This window comes from Symphalangus syndactylus, chromosome 5 (assembly GCF_028878055.3).
Source record: "Symphalangus syndactylus isolate Jambi chromosome 5, NHGRI_mSymSyn1-v2.1_pri, whole genome shotgun sequence".
In the NCBI taxonomy this organism is placed as follows: domain Eukaryota; kingdom Metazoa; phylum Chordata; class Mammalia; order Primates; family Hylobatidae; genus Symphalangus; species Symphalangus syndactylus.
The window spans coordinates 18,474,959-18,499,650 of record NC_072427.2 but is presented as its reverse complement, the minus strand read 5'-3'; the positions used below and the strand labels follow the sequence as shown (position 1 = coordinate 18,499,650).

The window sequence follows — 24,692 nt, the reverse complement described above, 5'->3', positions numbered from 1 at the left end:
AGCACCAACTGAGATGGCTGCAGCTTCAGCAGATCCGAATTCTGAAACCAAGGCAGGCATGCTAGTTATTTATTAAATCAGGGCAGTGCCCAACAGGACATCAATCACAGCTCTGAGTTCATATCGAGCTTAAGACGACAGTCATCTAAGCATAGATTCTACCAGCAAATACATAAACGTTTAAAGTTATTGAAAATCAGAAGCTCAGGTCTCGACCTTCATGGAACATCCCAGCTGCTCCTCAATCTGAGGCCCTACGCTCAAGCTAGAGCTCGATCATAGCATTAACTCATTAAAGGATTGACACCAACACAAAAGGGCCACTGAATCTACTGGAAAGCCCTCAAATATGTAGCGGTTTTGTGGGCTCTGCGACTCTCTTCATGGTTACAGCTAAGAGGGAGCCAAATGTGGAAGCTCCATCAGTCTCTGGGACACCATCCCAAGGCATCCTTGCATGGAGCCAGCATATCTTGGCATGGCCACCAAGTTGAATTCTCAGACATGTGGGAAACTGGAGATGAAGGAGGTTGCCTGCTGCCTTTCCCCAGCTGCATCCTACTAAAAAAACGTGGGGAGCAGACCCCAAATTTAGCTATGACGGCCAAAATTAAGTGTGTAGAGCAGTTGAGTTCAGCCAAAACTTGTAATGGTGGAAATAGGCAGTGCTCTGCCTCCTTCATGAATGACTAGCTGTTCATCAGTACCTTGTTTGGGTCCCCTCCTCGAACAAGACTAATCCAGGACCTCCTGTCAAAGGGACCAGAGCAAAAATCTTCCAGTATAAATGGACTAACTCTCAGATGAGCTAAGGAAATAGGAAGAAATTCCCTTATTTCCCTCTCTCTTCAATTCTGCTTACCTCATCTTTATTTTTCCTCATCTTACATGGATTAATAACTCTTCTCTTTCTTCCAAGGTTGTAAAGTTTCCACTCAAGCTTTTATCTCATTTTTTTCCATCTACTTTTTGGATGTGGACCCATTTAGTACCCATCTCTCTTCAATACTACAAACCCCTCTTGCCCACTGACTTCTCACCTACAGAATAAAGTTTCCCTCCATCCTTTTTTTTTTTTTTTGTGAGGCAGAGTTTCGCTCTCTCACCCAGGCTGGAGTGCAGTGGCGCCATCTTGGCTCACAGCAACCTCTGCCTCCCAGGTTCAAGGGATTCTCCTGCCTCAGCCTCCCTAGTAGCTGAGATCATGGGCATGTGCCACCACACCTGGCTAATTTTTATATTTTTAGTAGAGATGGTGTTTTGCCATGTTGGCCAGGCTGGTCTTGAACTCCTGGCCTCAAAGGATCTGCCTGCCTTGGCCTCCCAAAGTGCTGGGATTGCAGGTGTAAGCCACCATGCCTGGCCTCCCCCATCCTAATCAAAGTATTTCCTCGACCCTTCCTTTCCTAGAAATTACTCCCTTTTCTGCCTTCATCACCAGACTCTGATGGGTAATCTAAGCAGCATGCCATGTCATTCTTCTGCTTCCCAATCATTTCTCAAGCCTTATTTCACTCTCACTTCTACCACTTCACCCCCCTGACTTTATCTGTTATAAAGTCACAGCGATCTCTGATGCCCAGGACCAATTGCTTTTTCCTAGTCCTTATTCAACACAAGTGAAGTTCAAATCCTTCATAGTCTGACTAATGCCTACCTGGCCTCTCTGATCATTAGCAACCTTGCACCTGATGGGATGGGGTACTCACTTATCTGGACAGACATAGGTATGATCAGGATTCTGAAATTCCAGAAAGCCCAGGGCATACGGGTACTTATCACAATGTGGTATATGACTTCACTGTACACGGCCATCTCCCTCTGAAGCACAGACCAGGTTTGAATCCACCATGTAAACCTGATGCATAGCCTACACTTGGCATTAAGTTTAGAGACTATCATTAAACTGTTGACTGTCATTAAAAGAACATACGCCACCAACCCCTAAAAAACTCAAGCTAGCTATGTGGGTAGACTTCCAAAGAATCTGGAGACACTCCTTCTAGGGAGATTTTTTAAAGGCGCATTTAATTGATGCCTTAGCTAATAACTTTTTTAAATGAACGAATATTTTTTGAGCACCCACTTTTCTGGGCACTGTAGTATTAACAGGTTTGCAGATTGGCATACCAGCTATAGCAGGAGCTGGGGTGGGAGAGGGGAAAGTTAATCAGGCAGGAAGTAAGTCAGGTCTGAAATGGGCTGCAGTGGCAGGGCCAATTCCTGAGGGTGCAGTCTGTCCCCTAAAAGCTCCTGCTTTCTGAGCTGCAGCAGGTCCTGCCCAGGGCATGCCCAGATGGGCTAAGCAACGGATGGACACTGGTGTGTTGGTGAGAGCACCAGGTTTCCCTTTGGCCTAGCCATTAACCCCTGATTCAATCCACCTATAACTGCTTCTTCTCAACCCCATTGCAAGGAAAGCGATGAGCAGGTGCTCAGACTTCTTTCTCATGCTATATTTCCTTGATTCCAACTACCCTTGCTTCCAGGAGCATGCCAGAGAGGTGGGCCACACATGCCTGAGTGGACTTCCAGAGCTGGCATCCATTGTCCCTCTCTCAGCCTGGCAGATAGGAAGGGCCAGCACCCAGGGATCTTGGGATGCACATGGCATCTTGGCAGCCACCTCTAACAGATGACCAACAAACAGCTTGCTTGGGCTGTAGGAAGTGACACAAACCTAATTGCACTTATTGGTTTCAACTACAATGCTCCTCCCACACCCAGCTTTTTTCTCGCTTCCCTGTTGCCATCGGATCTTGATCCCTAATATCATCCCTTTATGCTTGTCTTGCCCACACATATGTTTGGGCCCTTTCTGCATCATCTGCTCTGCTGTCTAAAGACCTTTCCTTCCCCCAGGACTTCATCTTCAGCAGACAAGAGCTCAGGAACTCAGAAGAGGAGAGGAAGAGGATATATTTCTCCTGCCTGACCATCTTTGGCCCCATCCATGCTCACCCCCAGAAAGACACTAAAGACCATGTTTGTTAGAAAAAGAGGAGGAGAGGTATTGGAACCACAGCATGGGCTTTGCTGTCACCGCTGAGGGCTGCTAGAGAGAAAACATGGCTATCACTTGGCCTCAAAAGCTGCAGATTTAGATAATCTCACTAGCAATCTCTCCACCCCTTCAGCTTTCCTGTTGCTATTTCCTTGAATTCCTTCCAGCTGGTTGACTTCTCTCCAGTTCGTGCCCCTGCCTTGCCTGGAGCCCAGATCAGTGGGTTGGCTGGAAATGCCTCGCTCTGAATTGTCTGTGGCCTCTTACAGCCAGCTTCAATCTCTACTGCCATGCCCCACCCGATCTGTTCCAAGGAAGCCGCCTGCTTAAAGGCCAGAGCAAGAGGTCAGGATACATGGGTACTACCTCCCAACCCTCACTCTGACCTTGGGAAAGTCACGGCATCACGCTTGGTTAACCCTCTGTAGGACATAGAGATTAGAGGCTTCATTCAGAATCCCATTAACATTTCTGGACTGTGCAGCTCTGAATCCCCAGCCCTAAAATGTGGCAAGGCTCTGGCCAGAAGAGCCCTTTAGGGAACAACATTATGTGAATGTTGGCAACACCTTGAAGTTTCCTGAAAAAAGTTAATGACCTCTGCATTCAATGATGTTGCATCTTGGGGTCTGAAGCAATAATATTTCAGAAGGAGATAGCTTTCCACAGTCAGCTCTCTGTTACAAGATAGCTGTTCCTCAGGAGAATCCACTGGATACCTGCTTGGGGGAATCCACTGTATACCTGCTTGGGGGAATCCACTGGATACCTGCAGTCCTCATCAGAGGTAGCAATGCAGTGACAGACATACTATCTCTGATGAGGGCTGCCACTGAGCCATCTCCCTTGTTCAGCTTAACCACCAAGAGTACCTAAATACCTGTGCTGTTTTTCATAAGAATGAAAAAATAAAACAATCCAAGTTTTCAAACACAGGAGACTAGGCAAATAAATCTGGCATGTCCACACAGTGGAGCATGATACAGTCATTAAAAGTCAAGCCATGACCCTCTGTTTATTAAGACTGTGGGGAACCTCATTCTCATATATGGACAGTCCCCCACTTACGATGGTTCGAGTTGGGACTTTTCAACTTCACTATGGTGTGAAATTATTCTGCTTTTCACTTTCAGTATGGTATTCCATAAATTACATGAGATATTCTGTACTTTATTATAAAGTAAGCTTTGTGTTGGATGATTTTACCCAACTGTAGACTAATGCCAGTGTTCTGAGCACATTTAAGGTAGGCTAGTCTAAGCTATGATGGTTGGTAAGTTAGGTGTATTAAGTGCATTTTTAACTTGTGATATTTTCAACTTATCATGATTTTATCAGGACATAGCCCCATGGTAAATTGAGGAGCATCTGTATTACTCTTGGGGTACACATTGTTATCACCCCATATGGTCAATATATACAAAACAGATATACCAAATAGCTTATAGGGGTCATACGGCTTTATGTTAATATTATATTTAGGTTCAACCACATTTATTTAGTTTCAATATATTTAGGATCAATCCATTTCTGTGATTTATAAGAGCAAACTATTGTGAAGAAATTAAATAAATTTGAGTACATCAATATAACGGGATAGTATGGATCTCTAAAACAACAATGAGAGATTTCTCTAAGAGCTCCAAGAAACTGGGGTGGGGAAGGGATTATCCTAAAAAGTGCACAATAGTATGTATGATACAGCTGCAGTTGTACCAAATAGAGAAAAAATAAACACATGTATTTATATTTGTTTGTATATAATTTGCTTAGATATAATTCATAAGGACACTCAATAACAGAGGTTACTTATCTGGTAATGGTAGTGGTGCTAGGAACAACTTGCCAATGAGGAACAGGAGTCAAAAAGGGGAGTGCTCTCATTTTATAGACAGATCAATGTATAGCAGTAATTTGGATAAATAATGATAATACTTCAATAAAGTTTACATATGTTATATATGTTTAGCTTATATATTATATATTTACTATGTATTATATATAAGCATCATTGAGTTCATCTATGCAAACTTTATTTTACATATTTATTATATAACTTATTTTGTATATATATATAAACTTTATTGAGACATTATTTTACATACCATAAAATTCACCTATTTTAACGTAAAATTTAACAACTTTTAGTAAATCTACTGAATGGTATGATCACCAGGATAAACCAGTTTTAAAACATTCATCGCCCCAACAAGGACCCTGGATCCATTTATAGTTAATCCCTGCTTCCAACCCCAGCTTTAGGCAGCCACTAATATAATTCTGTCTCTCCATATTTGCCTCTTCTTGACATTGCACACAAATGGCATCATAGAGAATGGGATGTTTTGTGTCCAGCTACTTAGCAGGTTTCTTTGGGATTCATTCATGTTGTAGCATGTATAAGTGCTTCATTCCTTTTTATTGCTGAGTAGTAATCCATTCTATGGTTACACCACATTTTCTTTCTCCATTCACCAGTCGATAAATATTGCATTTTTCTGTCCCTTGACCATTATGAAAAATGCTGCTATGAACATTTCTGTGCAAGTTTGTGTGTGTGTATATGTGTGCATTTTTTTAACCATGTGGTAAATATATCACTTTCACAAATTTTTTTTTTTTTTTTGAGATGGAGTCTCACTCTTTCGCCCAGGCCGGAGTGCAGTGGCGCTATCTCGGCTCACTGCAAGCTCTGACTCCTGGGTTCACACCATTCTCCTGCCTCAGCCTCCCGAGTAGCTGGGACTACAGGCGCCAGCCACCGCGCCTGGCTAATTTTTTCTATTTTTGGTAGAGACAGGGTTTCACTGTGTTAGCCAGGATGGTCTCGATCTCCTGACCTCATGATCCGCCCGCCTTGGCCTCCCAAAGTGCTGGGATTACAGGCATGAGCCACTGCGCCCGGCCTCACAAAATTTTTTAACATTGCAAAAGATCAGTTAAATTGCAAATGCAATCTTATTTAAAAAGAGGTAGCAAAGTAATGTGTATGTGCACGTGCACGTGGAATGATTTGATTCTGACAAATAAATAAGTACATAAAAAAGATTAGAAGGCAGAAAGCTGAAATGTTAACAGTGTTGTCTCTGGGTGATGGGATGGTGGATAATTTATGTGTTTGTGTGCTTTTCTGTATTTCACTGAATTTTCTACTGTGAATATAAATTGCTTTTGTAATCAGAAAAAAGCACAATGTTATTAAAAGAAAAAAAATCCGTCCTATTCAATTTCTCCAGGGTCTTTACCTTTCTGTGACAAAGAGATATTCTCACAATAGTCCACAAATGGGGAGCCGGGAAGGGGCAGCCCCTCTCTTTCCTTTATGATGCTGGTCACGGCATCCAGAAAGCTGCAGATCTCCAGTAAATACCAGTCAATTGTGGAGACCTCGAGATCAGTATCTACGGCAACTGGGTGGGCCTGTAAGAGCATTGCCCCAGTGTGGAGATTGTCCAGCAGGAAGAACCTCCACAATCGTGTACCTCAGGCAGCCCAAGGTCACCAAAGGACTATGGTGTTTATTTACCAGGCAGTGGAGTCAGGATTTCCAAGGCTTGAAGGCAGCTCTCTAAACAATGGAAACTTTAAAGTCTTAAATGATCATTTTGATTATGCCATTCCTTGAACTGCCATTTTCATTTAAACATCTGCAGATCAATATCATGATTCAGAATTTTTAAGAACTTCATTAGGCTGGGCAAGGTGGCTCACGCGTGTAATCCCAGCACTTTGGGAGGCCGAGGCAGGTGGATCACTTGAGATCAGGAGTTTGAGACCAGCCTGGCCAACAGGATGAAACCCCATCTCTACCAAAAATACAAAAATCTGCCAGGTGTGGTGGTGGGCACCTGTAATCCCAGCTACTCGGGAGGCTGAGGCATAAGAATCGCTTAAGCCCAGGAGGTGGAGGTTGCAGTGAGCCGAGATCACACCTCTGCATTCCAGCCTGGATGATAGAGCAAGACTGTCTCAAAAAAAAAACCAAAAAACAAAAAACAAAAAAACTCCACTTGGGAACTAGGTGTCTTTCCCCTATGTTTACCTCTCCCATAATTTCATCATATTGCTTCATGATTACTCACTTATCTGTACCAGGCCTATTCCTTACATTTGAAGGACCTGGGACAAGGGAATAATTAGAAGCCCACATTTCATATGTCTAAAATTTGGAAGTTATAAATCAAGCTAACACACTAATAAATAAGGCATGTCCTATCCTCCTGCCCTGCGAAATTGATCTTCAGGATGACCTGAAGGGCCAGGTGACTTCGGTGTCTCTGATTCCTCAGATTTGCGAGTGGAGACACATGGTACTAAGGAGTTGGCCCCTGGCCTGTTCCCTTCTCTTCCACCCCCGTCTTCCATCCCACAGTGAAAGGGGTCTCTCGTACTTATGTGTGCACACTGAGCCTGCAACTCCATCTTCCTCTAACCGTCCCACCCTCACACTCTCCATGTTCCCACTGCCCCCACACAGTAATCCTTTGGCCAACTCTTGGGCTTAGCAGTGCACACACCTGCAGCGTAGCCCACCCTTAGAACAGATGAATGAAGAGACCCGCATGTGTCCTGGAGGCAAGCTGAGAGCTGTTTGGGTAAGGAATTCTGGTTTAGGAAATGAAATATTGTCAAGAAGGGAGGTGGAGTGCAGGCTCCAGATGGTCCCTTCTCGTGGCCCTAGGACTCTTGGCAGCTAAAGAAGGGCCCTAAAAAGTGGGGAGGTCCCTCTTACCCAAGACTAGTGAATACTGGACTGTATTGTCTCTAGACTAGGGTTTCTCAACGTTGATACTATAGCATTTAGGGCTGGATCATTCTTTGTTGTGGGGAGCTGTCAGAAGCACCCACCCTCAGCTGTCATAACTAAAAATGTCTCCACACGTGTCCCCTGGGGGAGAAGATCACCCCCAATTGAAAACCACTGCAGGAGACAATAAAGCTCTTGACAACAGGAAATACAACTGACTCACTTAGTAGCTGAGTGTGTGGCACAGAGCGGATGCCCCAAATATGTTTGAAGAATGAGTCAATGAAGCAACATTTGCTCATGATCTCAGAGGTATTCCTTGAAAGACCCTATTCCAGCGGGTTTGTGAAATAATCCCACAGAAGAGGAGTTCTTGCTTCCTGGGGCATAAATGATGAACAGGAAGAGGCATGAACACTGTCACCCACTTAGGACCTCATGATGAGACAGGTCCCTCTGCTGAGTGGTGTGCTGGGTGCTACACAGAGTTAACATAAGGAAGCTCCCTAGACATTAAAGCATTTCATAGTCCAATCTTCCTATACCAAAGCTGCTCAGCTTAGGAGAAAGAGGAAGGAGGTGCCAGCATGTCTAAACTTAAATAGGCACTCCCATAGGTCCTAGCTAGAGCACTGTAAGCCTCACATGTTCCTTAAACAAGTCCAAATGTAATGCACAATAGTGCGATGAAGGGATGCCCAACCAGCAAGGTGATGCCTATAAATTCTCTCATCCCCTGCCATTCATGCCTCCTGCTCTCACCAATGGGATTTTGTAAATCCTGTTCGTGCTGAGTCTCTGCAATCAACCAATAATGTTTACTGTTACATCAAGCCCATGTTCTTCTCCAGAGCAAGCAAACAGCCCCCACTGTGTTTTCTTAATAATAGGTGAAGTCTTTCTTGTATATTTTCCACATTCCTAGCAACTGAACATGCATGGTTGTATCCAGTTTGCTTTAAGTCAACACCCATGGGGCAGTCAGTGATGTTTGAATAAAGAAATGGAATTCTGATGGACTCCTACACTTGGATCAAAGTGCATGACTGGTAGATTTCCCTGGCTCCAAGGGGACCCAGGTTTGATTTCAGAATCTGCTTGTGCCTGTTTTCCTAGAACAGCAGGTCTCAAAATGGTCCAAAGGTCCCTGGTGGGCTCAAGACCCTTTCTGGAGATTCACGTGTCAAAACTATTTTCCTAGCAATAGTAAGATAGTGTATGCCTTTTTTTACTCTCGTGTCTCACAGGTATTATTCATGAAGTTGTCCAGTGCTTTCCAGACATGCGATGACGTCATCATCTTGACAGCTACATGGAATGTGTGTGTATACTTGAGCTTTTAAATTGTACTCAGTTTTAATTTCAAATACAGTGAATATGATGGATATAACCCACAGAAACAAACATTATTTGGGGTTTCTATGACTTTTAAGTGAAAAGAGGTCCCAAGACCAAAAACTTTGAGAACCACTGCCCTAGAGCAATGGTGCTAGCCTAACTTCTACATCACAGCAAGTAGGGAGTGCAGGAAAAACACTTCAAAGACTTCTGGGGGTAGAGTAAGTTAGTGAGGGTAAAAATATGTACATGTTCAGAGTTTTATAACAGGAGTGTCACTGTGACATTTTAACTGCAAAATGTTCTCCAGGTTCTTCAAGGTAGAAAAAAAAAAAAACACAGGTCTAGGAAAGAAACAAAAGTATTGATATCTTCAACAAAAGCAATACCTCCTAAATACAATATTGCTTGTTTGGAGCTCTACTGATGACCTGATTTGCAGCTTGACTAGCCTCACCTCACCACCCCCAAACTGACCAAAAGTTGACTCCATGTGTTTGCATCTCCCAGAGTGTTGTCAAGGGTATGCAAAAACAATTAGGAGAGTGACTAAGAGCGTGTTTGTACCATGTGTAGAGATGAAAGAGAGAATATGTGAAGCTTGTGATTTTAATTTTAACTGCAATTTGGGGATTATTGGTGAATTTCAATTACCCATGCTATAGAATCAGGATATGATTATCGACATGAAGTATTCGTTTTATCACTGACCAAAATAAACAGATAAAAGAACTCATTCCCCCCAGCTTTACCACTAATCTTTCAATCACTTTTTATTTAACCTTTTAACATTTCTTTACTTCTTTTATCCCCTCACTTAATATAGATGCTATCCCCCCACCCTCTTCCAGGTACCAAGGTATTTTGAACACAATGGAATTATCCTTCCTATGCCCAACATACTCAGAAGAGCCATAGGACAATTGCCTTCATCTTTCAGAGGGAACGAATGAGAGACGAAATTCACCTTCCCAGATTGACATGGCCAATCGGTGCCCAGGCCCAAACCGAGATGCTTCCCATCCATATCAGAGCAGGGGTCTTCCGAATCCCTGCTTGAAGAGGCACAGGCTGGAAACACTCACAGGGGTGGAAAGAGTTACTGAAGGGTGTGCCAGAGTCCCTTTAAGGGAAAGAGATAACTCCTGCTTTGTGCAAATGTCATTTCTAGAAATTGCATCCCCCAACTCACATATTGAAGGACATGAATTTTCTTGATTAAAATAATGATAATAGCAATAATAATAATAATAATAATAATAATAATAATAATAATAGATAGCTCAAGTAGAGCTCAGTAGCATGTGACTAATGAGAAAAGTTTTACCAGTTCAAGGCTGGGGCAGCTAAATAATGGCCATAAACTATCATGTGAAGCCAGGCTACTTCTCTACAGCCTGCTTACATCTTCTGTGCTATAAATAATTCAGAGTTTTCTTTTTTCTTAAATATCACAAAACCAAGTCAGAATCTTTATGTGAAGGATTCTGCTGTGTCCCTCTCTCCCTCCTCCTCTCCCTCCCTAGCCAGCCCCAGCAACTCCCTGGAGAATGACCCCTCAAGCTTTAACATTTATTCTTTGACATTTCAGACTATTTGTTAGGCAGAGCTGCCTTCTTGAGATCAAAGCCAGAAAATCTTGCCGAGAACTCCCGCTTGGCCTTATCCAGTGGTGACAGAGAGGGTCTATTAACCCCCAAGCATCTGCTTCCATCCTCATCCAGAGAAATGCACTGATCCTCACCCAAAGGGGCAGCCATCTCTCTCACTCTGTTTGCCTGATACACAACATATTCAGAGAGAGAGAAGGACCAGGAACCAAAAGATGTCCTCCACTAAGAGACAATAGTGACTCATGGGGACATGGCATTTGGGGCATCTGTCCAGTCAGGGTCTTTTACATGAGGATCAGCAAACTCTACTAGCTACTCAGAGACAAATATGGAACAAGGAAAGGTAACTTACCCCATGTCATTTTGCTAGTGGTAGAGTTGAGATTGGGATCCAGGTCTTCATTGCTGTGGGCTACCACTAGATGATGTCACCTCCACCAGCCTGGGCGGATGGTCAGGTTTAATACTGAGGTCTCAAGCTCTTATGTGAAATGACTTACCATTTTCTTCTGAGATATCACAGTGAAGGTTTCCTGATCTTCACAAGAGTGTCTATCCATCAACAACCAGAATTTTTTCTGACTCCATGTAGAAGGCAGAAGTGAGGGCTGAGCCTACAGCTGGGTAGCGTGCTGGGTGTGGTGGTTTCTTGATAAAGGAAGTGGGTGGTTGATGAACACATCCTGCTTGATTCTTCTTTAAAATCTTCTGATCACACCATAACCCAGTGTTTTCTAACATGTGTGTGCTGAGTCTATTAATAGATGTTAAATGAAGAATGTTTTGTGTTTAATTAGAATTGGAAAGAGGTAGAATAAGGTTTGTTTACAGCAGGACTTCTTGGAGACTTTGATATCCTAATGCAAACTGTGAATCTATAAGAGCTGGCCATACTGTGCAACATTCTCCAAAGTTCTCTGATGGATCCTTGGCATATCATAAGTCTAAGGGGAAACATTGCTGCAATCAATAAAAAGGGGAGCACTTGATCCTTACAACATCATTTATCTAGTAACTGGAGGAAAAGAAAAAGATTTTTCTGCAAGTTGAGGATTTCAAATTAAGGGAGAACCATATTGCAGGCCCTGAAGCTCTGCCCAGAAAACTGACCAATTTATGCAGGATAACAGTTGGTCAAGTGATTGACCCAATAAAATTATTAAGATGGCCAAAGACACCATCCTGAAAATGCACAGTGGGGTCATTCCGGTCTTCTTAATGACTAGGTTGGCCATTTGGTATCAGAGGTACTGTGCAGCAATCTCTTGTTATGGTAGCAAGAAATGCCAAATTGACAGCCATAAAGATTGAAAGATTCTGTGAGTCATTTAGACATGAACTTAGAATTTAAATTCTCCCAAGAAGGACATTCTCAGAATATGTTCTATATTGGTGGTGCCTCCCTGCTGCCCACTGACAGTGGGAGTGAACAGACTCAAGTTCTCCCTGGCCAGCTCTATATCTGGCTCCCTCTGAAGCAAAAGGCCTCAGTGAGGAGCTATGGTCCCCGGATGGGGGCAACCAGAGAGCGTCACAGATCCTGGCTGTGCCCTCCTGGCCAGGGTGAGCTGTCAGGGACTAGCAGTCTTGACAGAAGTTGTTTGAGATTTACTCTCATGTTCTCTGCCATGTGAATTTTCTTTCAGAATTAACAGCAAGAGCATCCAGAGGTTCTGACAGAATATAATTAATAGGCTAGATTTAGTTAGTATCTAGCCAGTACTCTGGAATGTTCCTTCTGTCACCCTTGCCTTGACTTTGGCAGCAAGAGGGCAGAGCTTGGAGACTGCTTGTCTGACTCAGTGCTGAGAAAGACTGGAAATTAGCCTTTGTAGGTGCAGGGGTCCCCTGTGTCACACAGGCTAAACCCTTTCAGCTTAAAACTAGAGGACCCGACATGCTTGAGAACCTAGCTGTGAGAGGTAAATATTTCCCTAGGCCTGTGCAGCTGCTAAGGACCATGTCACAGGTTCTGTAGACCTGCCCCATCCCTGGAAGAGCACATGTGCTCCCCACAGCTCCACACCCTCTCTTTTTATGAGAAGTGTATTTTTGAAGGTCAGGATTTCATGAATTTTGGCCAAAGGCTATTGCAAGCCTTGCAGAGTAAAGAATACCACAATGTGATTTTTAAACGACATTAAGAGGTCCCAAACAGACTGAAGATAGTGTGAACTTTGGAGTGAGAAAGTAAGCGGTCTATCAGAACTCTGTAACAGAGGCATCATCAGGCCATATTAGACAGCAGTGAAGTCACTTTCCCCTTTGCCAAGGCTAAGTCCTTGTCCTTCTCACTGCAGAACGAACCTGAGGGCAAGGGAGGGGAGAATGTGTCTTTTTCAGGGAAATAGGCCACTTGCTCCATTGAGGTCTCCAAAGGCAGAGCTAGGCTTCATTGTGCTGCCATGGTAACAGCACACACGTGGCAGAAACTGAGGCAAAGACAGCCATGAAGACAAGCTGGTCATCATTGCAATCCACCAAGGCTTCCGGCATTGCTTACCAAAGCCAGATTTGGTAGTGTTTTCTGAGGTGACATGATGTTCTGTCCCTCAAACTTGGAAGAAGGCAAAAGTCAGGGACTGCCATTCTGAAATGATGCTTTTGGGCAGCCTCACTCCTTGCTCTGCAAAGCCTCTCCATAGCTGAGCAGGGGATTTTGACCACCCCTCCGAACTCAGACATTACCTGACATTACTTTTAGGGTGTCAAGTGAGAACTGCTTGAGGGTTTTGGCTCTCAGAAAAGCCAAGCTCCATTATTCTTGACTTACACCAGAGGCCCCAGTCTCCACCCATAGGTAAATCAAAGTCAGGTTCATCTATTTAACAGAGGCTTTGAGAGGATCCTTTTGGCAGAGGGTCATGAGAAAATACCATGATCCTGAGAAGGCCAGGTGCCCATCTGATCCTATGTGGAAGGTTCATGTATCTTGGTTTGAAAGACCCACCAGAGCCTTCGGCTAAGATTTCTCTACAGCTCAGTTCTCTGGGTAACTTGCAACCCTGCCTTTCTGCTCTACCCCAGTGTTCCAAGTTCCTTCCCAGATACAACCCACACAGACCTGGGCTGGAGGCCTTTGACACCAAATCTGAGCCATCAGTACCTTCTACGTCCCTGTGGGATCTGTGCTCCTCAGAAGTGCTCCTGTCTTTCTTGTTCCCTTCTCTCAAAGCAGAGCATGCCCCAGTCAAAAGTTTGCCTCTGATATCTTCCTTGTTCCCCTCGTTTTTGTCAATCCTCACCATCCTGGCCCAGGAGCATACAGAACATTTGAGAAATGCATTCACACCCACCCAGAAGTCAAGCATAATGAGGAGAGAAGATCTAGCTCTCTCAGGCACAAACACCCAGATATTTTGTGATAGAAGGAAAATGTGCCAAAATGAAAAGGAGCAAAAACGCAGAGGGGTATTAGACCTTATCACCTGTGCAGAAATCTCTTCCCTCATCAAGATTTAATTTCAAGGGAAACTGGGGTCACCCTATGGAAGTTTTATCCACTGAGTAGGAGAAATTGGAACAAAAGTCCTACCCAAGAGGGCCTCAGAATCCTGATGGAATTTCAGAACCACCCAAAAAAGCAGACAAGGGACTTATCTCTTGCCAGCATGTCTCCTTCAACTCACTTTTGGGTTCAAGTAGGGTTGAAGAAGGAGTCTTATTTAGCTCTGGAAATATATTGTCAGATCTAGGCTGAGGTTTTCTTGGGAGGTGGGAAGTACAGGGGGTGGTAACAGTAGGATTTCTAAAGGCAAAATACAGAACCAGAGCTATCCAAGGAATCTGGAGGCTGCAAGCAGCTTCGCCCACATCAGCCAGCATTAAAGATTGGCAATGTGTTGGGTGGGGGAGAGCTGGGAGAGAGGAGGAGGAGAGCTCCAGGCCCTTGCTGGACAGTCCAGATGGAAGCCAGACTCCCCATTGTTCTCCACCTTCCTCCTGTCTCCGCTGTCACGCTTAAGAGTTTTCCCTGGCCCTTCACAGAGAAGACTCCAAGCAGCCAGCATCGCCCTCTCCCCCTCCCTGTCTCTCCCTCCCTGCCACCTTCATTTTGCTTTTACTTTCAGAGTCATGCTGGCAGCAATGTGCGAGTCTAGCCAGAGCACAGGAGTCAGTAAACCCTGAAGGAACAAAGGCTCCGGCTCTTTGCCTAATCCATGTCTGGCTCCGTGCAGAAAGCTACACAACAATGAAGTCGTCCTGCATTGATCTGCCCGCTCCTGAGCTTTCCCGTGGCATCCAACCCTCCCTTGCTGCCTCACCATTGTATCTGAGATGCTTGATCCTTTGCTCGTGCCTGGGCATGACCTGAGGGAACTGGGACGAGCCAGGGGATGTGTCACAGCCCAGTGCTGTGCTGCGGTCACACCTGTGGCTGGGGAGGTGGAGGTGAGGATTCAGCTGCTGGGAGCTTGGCTGCAGAAAGGGATTCCCACACAAAAGAACAGACAGAGGTGGCTAGAGGTCAGATTCTTGACTTCCAAATTGAGCCTGATTCGTGTTTGGTCTTTTTAGGGTGAGCATTGCATGGCTGTGCTTGGACATATCAGGAGGTCTTTGAGGTGGGTTGAAGAAAGGTTAAGTGACAGTGGGTAGTCAGACAAGGCCCTTTCTTCTACTACCTTCCTGTCTGAAGCTGCTTACCCTTGCCCAGACCTGGGCAGCCTAACCTGCTATCCTAAGGATCAGGCTGGTCTCATCCTTTCTTCTACCACCTTCCTATGTGAAGCTTCTCACCCTTGTCCAGACCTGGGCAGCCTAACTGCTATCCTAAGGATCAGGTTGGTCTCATCCTTTCTTCTACCACCTTCCTATCTGAAGCTTCTCACCCTTGCCCAGACCTGGGCAGCCTAACTGCTATCCTAAGGATCAGGTTGGTCTCATCCAACAAGTCCTCCCCAATATCAAAGAGGCCATTATTGCTTGGGAATCTCACCAACTGTAAGACATGTGATTAATCTCAGATCTAAGCCCAACTGTGCTTTCATATACCCCCAAGTCACTAAAGGCTACAATGAGAGGAAAGAACGTTGCAGATGTTCTTTTCTAGTCTTTAAAATCACCCTGTCCCAAAAGTTCCAGAAGGAAATCAGGGATGGTGCTCATCCCTGAAGACCCCTGAAAGACTTCTCTGTCTTAGGAGTGGAGTGGGGTTGGGGGGGAGAACCTAGGGGGTGTTCCACAATCATAGCCTTCCAGGAGCAGAAGATGTGCAACTTTAGGGGGCAGCAGAGTGGCCAAACGCATTTTGAGGTGTCAGGCAGGCCCCCTGTCAGTCCTGGTTCTGCCAGTTTCAAGCTGTGAAAACCTGAGCTAGCTATTCAATCTTTCTGAGCTTCAGCTTCCTTGTGGGTAAAATGTGACTGGTTCTGAGTAAGTGCTTCATAAGATACATAGAATTATTACTATTAATGCCCCACAGTAAACCCATTCTTGGGAGCTTGGCAACCAGTTCCAGGACCTGGTCATGTAATGCTAGTAAAAGAGTCCAGCCTTTCCAGGGAATGTCCCTGGAATGTGTTAGATAGAATTTTACCTTGTTCTATAAGATCTTATTGGTACAGTTGAGTTTCTCATTCTCTAAGCTTCAGAACCAGCACCTGTCAACCACCTCTCTAGAATGAAGATCCAGAGAGCACCTGGCAAGCACCCTGGGTTCATGAACTGAGTCAGCTGTCAATCCGTGCAGCAAAATCCCGCAGGACCAAAATGTAAGCTTAAGGTCTGAGAAATCTACTGTGAAATCCTGTTGGTGACATTTGAATGCAGGAGGTCAGGGAGCTGCAGGACTGGCTGGTTCCCTGAGCCATCCTAAACTGAGGCCAGTCCAAACTGGCATCTTTCTGGGCTGCGTTCAGCTCTCTGCATCTGCCCTATACCAGCTCTGACTTCCCTAGAAGCACCAACCCTGGGGTAAATGCCATGAGACTTCAACACCTAGCAGTAAAACATGGAAAACAGAGGCCTAGACTCCAATCGCAGCTGGTTCTTCATTCTACCCAGCAACCTTTCCATAGATCCCCATAGTCATACATAGTCTCTTCCTCTGTCAATTCAGATGTTCCAACTCTCCTTGGGTCTTCTCACTAGCAGCACAAGGCCTTGCCTCATTCTTTATAGGCAAAATGGAAGCCACCAGACAAGAATTCCCTCACTTCCTTGCCCTATCACCTTGAAAAGACATTCCGCATCCTTTCCTCTTTTTGCCTCCTGCTCTATGGGAAGAGCACTCCCTCCACCAGGCCAGTGCTATCCGCTCCTCCTGAGCTGTAGATACTTTTCCTTCCCATATTCTCAGGGGCCATTTTTATCTATTATCTCTTCTCCCATACACTGATAGGCTCCAAGCATCAGAACAAAACAAAGCTCAAATCTCTCCCATATTAAAAATGAAAGTTCTCCCTTGAACCAGTGCATCTCCTCATGGTCCCCAGGACAGCCCCAACCCTTCAGGTGTCTCTGTTCCAACTCTTTCTCCCTGGAACCCTTAAGAAGAGATAAATGCAGAGCTTGGTCCACCCCTCACCCAGGCCACTCTAGAGAGCAGGAGCTTCCATTTGGCATGAGGGGGTCTCAAACCAAACTAGACTTAAATAGAAGATAAAGCAACTGAGGGTATATAGAAAAGCACCAACCTAGCCTGATCAACTTCCTGTCAAACTGGAACATGAGCTCATCCACGTTACTTTACTTGTCTCATCTCTACTTCCTCAATGACTGAGCTCCATCAAGGATTACTGGGGCCCGGTGAAGCAATCGGATCCACCCAGGAGCCCTTTCCTAGCCTGCATTCTCCACTCTTGCTCCATCTCTCCTGCATACAGGGCCTCACGGTGTCCTCTCCTCCTGAAAGGAAGAGGGCAAGTTACAGGGAGCATTTCAACTCTTCTAGCTGTGTCAGTGCCAGGGTCCAAGGGTGCACAGATGTGCCAGTTCATCTAAGCATTTTACTCTTTGGCCTCTCCCTCCTGGCAGCCCACATTAAACTTGCCATGAGAGTGTGGCTCACCTGAGTGTGTGTGTGGGTGTGTGTGCAGGAAAGGGACTGTGTCTCTGAATGACCTGTACAGCCAAAGCCCCATCTTTCCTTGGGCAGGGTCACTTTCCCGACATCCACAGGGAACATACAAAACCACTCCATCCCAGGGACAGCCCCACTGGCTTCGCTGGTGCACCAAAGATAAAGGATCCCCAACCCCACTTCCAGACCCCCATATATCAGCTCTCAAGAGAAGATTTCTGTGAGCCTTGGCTGCTCAGACAACAGAACATTCCCTAGCTACCAAAGGAGTGAGGGTCTCAGTGGCCTGAGTAGTGTCTGTAGAAGTAGTGTCTGTAGAAGTCAGGTTTGAATCTTGCTTTCACCTCTCACACTGTGTGACCCTGGGTGAACCATTCAACTTCTCTGAGCCTCTAATTCTTTCTCAATACGATGATAAAGCACTTTACTGTATGAGCCTAACCTATCTGGAAGACTCTCAATGAAAGCAACCAATGGAACAGATTGTGAACACCTTTGTAAACATAGAACTTAACTAAGAAACTTCTTTAAAAGAGTAACAGGAAAACAGGAAAAAATGCAGGTAACCTGGAATTTCTGTATTTTGAATGTTTTTGCAAAATTTCCAAATAAGAGGTCTGATTCAGTCATTTCATTAGAAAATAAAGTGTTTATTAAGAAACTATACACTGAACACTCCTATAAGTCTCTGTGGAAACACAACGCCCCATTGTCATAGCACAAGGTGAGGAAAATGGCAGAATAAAAGATGCTGGGATGGATGGAGCCTGGGAGGCTGGAAATGAGGTAATGATTTACAATAATTAAAAAACTTCATCCTCAAGCTTACTCCTTAAAGCCACACTTGGGAGGAGGCCCTGGACCCAAAGCATCAGCAGGGCATAATGGGGAACAGCCTGACATGGAGCAATGGGGAGCAGGATGAGGAGAGCTGGAGGGGGCGAGATAAACACACACCTGGAGCCCTGGAAAGAACCTGAACTCCCAGGTGATACTCTGGAGGCTGCCCCAGATACTGGGCAAGAACTTGGAAAGCCCCATGTTTTTAAACCCCATGGAGGCATTTGCAGAATCGGGCTGGGATCCTGACATGAAGAACCACCATCCACAGGACCCAAGAAGTAAAATGGGAATCCAAACTCCCAGTTAAATTTGCCAAAGGCATAGACTCTATTCTCTACTAGTGTGCAACACCACCCCAAAACAATGGTGGGTTAAAACAGCCACCTTTTTCCCCCACAAGCCCCCCACAGGATGCTCCCAGTTTCATGCTCTCCACCATTAGGTGGGCAGCCTATGCTGACTTCACACAATGGAGGCCCCATGGGCCAGTGGAGCTGGGAGCCAGAAGTCTACTCCACCAATGAGTCAGCAAATACGGGAGAGTTTCAGGCCCTACAAATGTGCCTTTCCTACTGAAGAAGGGAAAGTCACCCCCTTCCCTCTCCTCAGTGGATCAAGTTGAAAATGGGGGAAGCGAGCCCCCTCTTTGGGAGAGGGTGGCCATGGAGTAAGGCATGAGTCAAAGCAAGCAAAGTAAACACACATATTGACCAGAGAACAGGAGGACACTTCCATTGGTGCCATGAGAGGGGCTGGAGGAGGCCAAGTTTTACTTCTCTTCCCCTTCAGTTCATCTTGACCTTGAAATGCTGATTCCATTGGGTTCCAAAAGTTCTCAGAGTCAAGAATAAGTGGAAGTAGGGGAAGAGAGCCAATCCCGGGATCATGGGCTAGCAGGAAGGGCCTTTGTCCCTGATTCCCTTGGTCCCTTGTGGTCCTAGTAGGATGGCCAGTTCATGGGTAAAACCTCCTGCAGCCAAAGCTTGTCGGAACTGAAGATCTAAGGGCCCAGGAAGAGCCTGGAGAAACTCTCCTCTGCAAGGAGTTTTCTAATATCGCACTCATTGTGAGCCGTTCCAGAGAGAAGAGGAAGTAGGGGGCAAGTATGTCCCAAAAAAGGATGATTTTTCCACCGAAAATAAAAATAAAAATATAAAGTGATTGGTTTCCATTCTTTCCTCTGAGACCTAACTTGGTGCCAATACTTGAGCCTGGCTCCCCCTCCTCTTACCGCGCTGTCTCCACCTCTGCTTAGGTGCTCTCTGTGACTCTTCCCCACTGGAGGTTGCAGGGCGACGAGGTCACTAAGAGGACCGCATGGTATCCTGGGAGAGCCAAGGAGACCCCACACTTCCAAGCAGGGAAAGTGAGGCTGGAGCACGGCTGGACTTCATCAGGCTTTCTTGTGATGGTTAGGTTGCTTTTGTAAAGCAAGAGAATGGCTAGCGTATTTAAAAGATGCTCCTGGTGCACAGGTTTTTAATTCTCTTTATTGGCTCTAAAGATAGTGGCAGGAGCTGCCTCGTAGGCCGGGAAAAAAGGAGCACAGTGATGATTGGAGGGAAGGGGAAACCCTGCCAGTGGTGGATGGGGGAAAACACCCATCTGGTGGTGTTAAAGGGTGCCGGGGCACTGGTGGCTCATGCAGTTTCTACTTAGCATCCCTGGATCCAAAGAGAAAAACGCCTAGAGCTTCCAACCTCTCAGAGGGCCCAGCCTACCAAGGTGACATCAAAACAAGGAGGCTTAAAAGGAGTTTTTAAAAGCCATGACGTCCTTTGCTGAAATAAACATTGACATCCTCAACATAGATGCCATGGTTAAGAGGCTTGGAATGTCCGGGAAGGCTTATTGGATTCAACATAATTTCTCTGAAACCTATAAAAAACAAAAAGAAAAAAAAAACAGAAAAAAGCAAAATAAAGTAAAAACCAAAACCCCCAAAGAAGATCAAAACTAGGAGGGGAAATAGAGAGGGAGATTGAAAGGGGAAGAACTGTCAGCAAAAGGGAAGGATAGGAAGGGGGGATTAACTTAAAACCCTGCATGGTCAGAGAAACTGGAAACACTCCATTTTGCTGCAGCCTCCACTGAACCGAGTGAGGGAAGGGAGCAAAACCTTTGGGGGCTTGGCCTTGGATTGTCATGGAAGAGGAGGAGAGGTCTCATCTAAGTGGGTCTCAGTCTACAAGCGTCTTTCTGAAAGGAGGAGCCCCTGACGATGAGCTGAGGGGTGTGTCAGAGAAGGGGTATGCACTGTAGGGTCACTAAGGGGCTAAGGGATGGGAGGAGAAGGCTATGCTTTCCCAGAACTGACGTTCTTTAAGGATACCAGAGGGGCATTTCTAATTCTCGGAGCTAAAATTACATAGACCACTTCTGACCACACCAGGAGGTGGGGATGCTATACTCCCAAGCCTACAAGCTCTTTCTCATTGACATTTTCACCTCACACCACAGGTCTGTGGAAGGTTTAGAGAGTAACGGCTGATCTCTGAGCCTTGTCATCTTTCCAAATCTTACAGGGGAGGAAAATACCCTGGAGGAGTAACACTGGTGGCCCCCAAGCCATGTGCTGCCTCGAGCAAGGAGGACTTCCATGACAGCTCATTTCCTTTCTGGCCATACAGCCATGGACTGAGTTAGGATGTCCTGAAAAGCGGGCGTTCCTAATAAAATCTCCAGAAAGATGTTGCTCAATCAACTACAGATTGAAAAAGTGTCTGTAAATAGTGTGTGTGTGCATTTGCATGTGTGTGTGTTTGCATGTGTACACGCGTGTGTTTGCATGCGTGTATCTGCGTGTGTGTTTGCATGTGTATTTGTGTGTTTGTGTGCATCTGTATGTGGATGTGTGTGTTTGCATGTGTATGCCTGTGTGTTTTCATGTGGATATGTTTGTGTGTGTTTGCATGTGTACACGTGTGTTTGCATGTGTATGTGTGTGTTCCGTGTTTGCATGTGTGTATGTGCGAATATGTGTGTGTGCACATATGTGTGTGTTTGAATGTGTATATGTGTGTGAATATGTGCACAGAGTAAGCCTATCTTTTTATGGAAGCTATGCTCAGGAATGCAAAGGTCATAAGGGGCCTCTAGACATTGGGAATATGATGGGAAAAAATTGAAACAAAATTTGATTGCATTGAGACTTTCCTCTCCTCCTGCCCAGGACATGCTATGGACAAAACAGTATTGAGTCATTTGGGGTGCTAGGACCCCTTCCTCTGAAGGAGGTGGGGTCAGATTTGTGAAGATAGAGGAAACCTTCCTTGCCTGTGACATCATGTTTGGAGGGAGGCTCAGTTTCAAGGTGAGACGTTTCTGAGATAGCATCCCTGCCCTGACCCCAGATAAAGGTTCTCTTGGGTATGAAGGAAAAGGGAAGGAAGGCCATTGGTCTGGGCAGCCTGCTGAGAAAGTTTGTGACACCACTGTTTCTTTCCAGGCCATGGTCCTCTCTTGCTTCTCCCATAGACCTTACCTAGGCCCTATGAAGCTTCCTCCTCCGGAAGACACTCCTTTAACTTAAGGGATTTTTTCAGTACCAAATCCCGTGCTGGGCACCTAGTCATACCTCGGCCCACGAAATATATGGAGGCTTGATGAGTCTTAAGGTCTTAAGAACCAAAATTGGTTAGGGGAGGGGTCTTTACTGCATACAAAGACGTCAAAGGAGGTAACTCACCATGTGACCTTGGGTAAGACACTTCCCCACTCTGGACCTCAGGTTCCTCATATATATAGTGAGTTGATGGGACTAGATGATCTCTATTGTCCTTCAAGTTTAATATCCCATGATTGTCTATGTTTGAAAAGACCCCTGGCAGAAGAGGCAGACATGGGGGAATTAATGGTCAGTATTAAACCCCAAGTGCAAAAAACATGGGAAAGTATTTTTCTTAAGTGCACAATGCCAGAAACAGAAATCCAGGTGTTCTCAGCTCCTGTACCCACTCTGCTGTGCCTGTAGGGGCAGCTGGTTTATTTTACACATAAAATCTAGATCCTAAGAATCTCACCCTGGCATTATAGAAATGGCACAAGTTAGAGTCAGAGAAGAAAGATTCACCATCACCATGAACTCTGTCCTGCACTTTTCCTAACATATTTGCCCCCCATTTTCCTTCTTGGACCAGAATGTCTCAAAATTGTGTCCATCATTGCCATTCAGAGTGTTATTCCTGGGCCTGGACGGATGTTTCTTCTGACTTGGGAGATAATCCTGGACCCAAGACCCTCTTTCTGGCTCCTAATATCTCATCAAAAAATTCAGCTAATTTTCAAGAGGAAAGCAATGTGACAAGGCGGGGATGATGAGGAGATGAGAGGAGGTGGTGGTGTTTCGTTCCTTAAAATCTTCTTTGCCATTGTTAGGGCATAAACGACTGGAAAAACAAAAGCTGTTGGCTCACTGAAGACCTGAAGACTACAACTTCTATAAAGAGATATCATTGTAGCTTCTGAGGGTGAAATCTCCTTTGAAGACCATGCAGCATTCGTGGGCCCTGGAAAGATCCGTGTCGGATCCGTTAAAGACCAGGGCCAAGCCCGCCTAAGTCTCTGCCAAGGTCCCCAAAGCTGCCTTCGTGAACATGAGCCCTTTCCCATATGAGCCGGGATCTGAAGTTTGTTTTCTCTGGAACTCTTTCCCAGGTGGAGTCTTTCCAAGATTCTAAAAGCTGAAGCCTGATAGCATAAGAGGCACTGCTCCAAAATCCTCCATTCCTCCCCCTCTGTCTCAGAACAACCCCTGAGCAGAAAGGAAAAGGCATTTACTGTGGGAAGAGCAGGGGAGCCCAGAACCACAGTGGACACTGGTAAAGGGGTAAATGGGTGAAGACAAGGCTGAAGAGGGGCAAATCAAAGGCATTTCTAAAGAAGGCCTTTCCCACCAGGGGCCCACAGACCCTGCTACATCTAACCTTTTCCTCTGTCTGTCAACAGCTTTCCCCAAAACATTCAGCACAAAGGTACCTGTAGGCTCTCTGTAATTCAGAACAGAGCTGGGTCTTCAGGGATCTTCTAAGAATACTTTCCCTGAGAAGCAAGCCAGAGGCTCTGGGATCTTTTTGGGAAAGGGAGGGACATTGTAAATGGAGCTTATGGGAGAAGGGGCACTGAACACCCATACGATTGGATGAGAGGTTTTGAAGCCAATCCTACTGAGTCAAGATCTGGTTAAATCTCTAAAGTCGAGTCCTTCATATTGACTGAAGCAAGGAAAGGTTGGTTCCCATGGTTTTGCCCCATAAAAAGACATTCAGACCTGTTTTTCTGAGATTCTTGCAGATTCTAATTCTCTCTCCCTTGCTGGGGTTTCACCCTTGTGCTCTGGCCTTGGGATTCTGGATCTACCAGCCCAGCACCTTCCAGGGAGAAGGTATTCCCTGCATCTTCTGCCTACACTCTTTCCGCCTGACTGTGGATTCTCACAGACCTCTCTTCTCCTTCTGTCTCTGCTTCTTCCTTTTGTTATCTGAGATGAGACTATTACCTAACTGCATAAAGTAGTTTAGGTTATGGTTTAGACAATAGTCCCAATACCAAATGGAGTTCTATAGAATTATTTTCAAACATTCCCTCTTCAAATGTATTCATTCATCATCTTCAAGTTGCTACGTCACAGTAACCCTTAGCGCTGACACAGCACTGGCTGTGGAAAAAAGCATTTTGTACCTTAGCATGGGCTGAAATATACAGGAGTACTGGTGCTGGGGCCCTGGGTGGTAGACTAACAGGGAGCCAGAAGACAATGCAGTGGGAAGGGCATCCCACCCCAGTCAGGGTGCCACACTTTCCACAACCTTCCCACCTTTCCCCCAAGAGGCAAGAAGAGGTGGGATGTTTTTCAACCCCATTGCAGGTAGGCATGGAATGGAGAAGGAAGCCCCGAGCAATAACCAACTATGCCAATCCTACCATCAGACATATTGCTGATTGCCCTGGAATCCATAGATCCATATAAGGGAGTGCCAGTGACAGGCATCGCCTACGGTTAGTTCTTTATACCTCAACATCCCCAAAAGGTGGATAGTATTAACTCCACTTTACAAGGGAGAAAACTGCCTTTATAATATGGAGAAACAGCCCCAAGTTCACTTTGTGGCAAAGTCTAAATTT

General features: G+C 45.4%; 1 protein-coding gene across 9 annotated transcripts in view; it reads right to left on the bottom strand.

Moving 5' to 3' along the window:
- The window catches only part of NTRK3 (neurotrophic receptor tyrosine kinase 3), a 561,369-nt gene that overhangs the window by 86,562 nt on the left and 450,115 nt on the right, over positions 1-24,692 (bottom strand). For 2 of the 9 annotated variants that reach the window (XM_055277330.2, XM_055277331.2), the window contains 2 exons: positions 22,258-22,392; positions 18,356-20,447 (listed from right to left, as the gene is read on the bottom strand). The exons of 6 other annotated variants lie outside the window; for them this stretch is intronic. In XM_055277330.2, coding sequence (XP_055133305.1) covers positions 20,329-20,447; positions 22,258-22,392 — 254 coding nt within the window. In that variant the 3' untranslated portion in view covers positions 18,356-20,328. Of the gene's footprint in view, positions 1-18,355; positions 20,448-22,257; positions 22,393-24,692 lie in introns of those variants that run through there. One more of the 9 variants, XM_055277332.2, reaches the window with a different exon arrangement.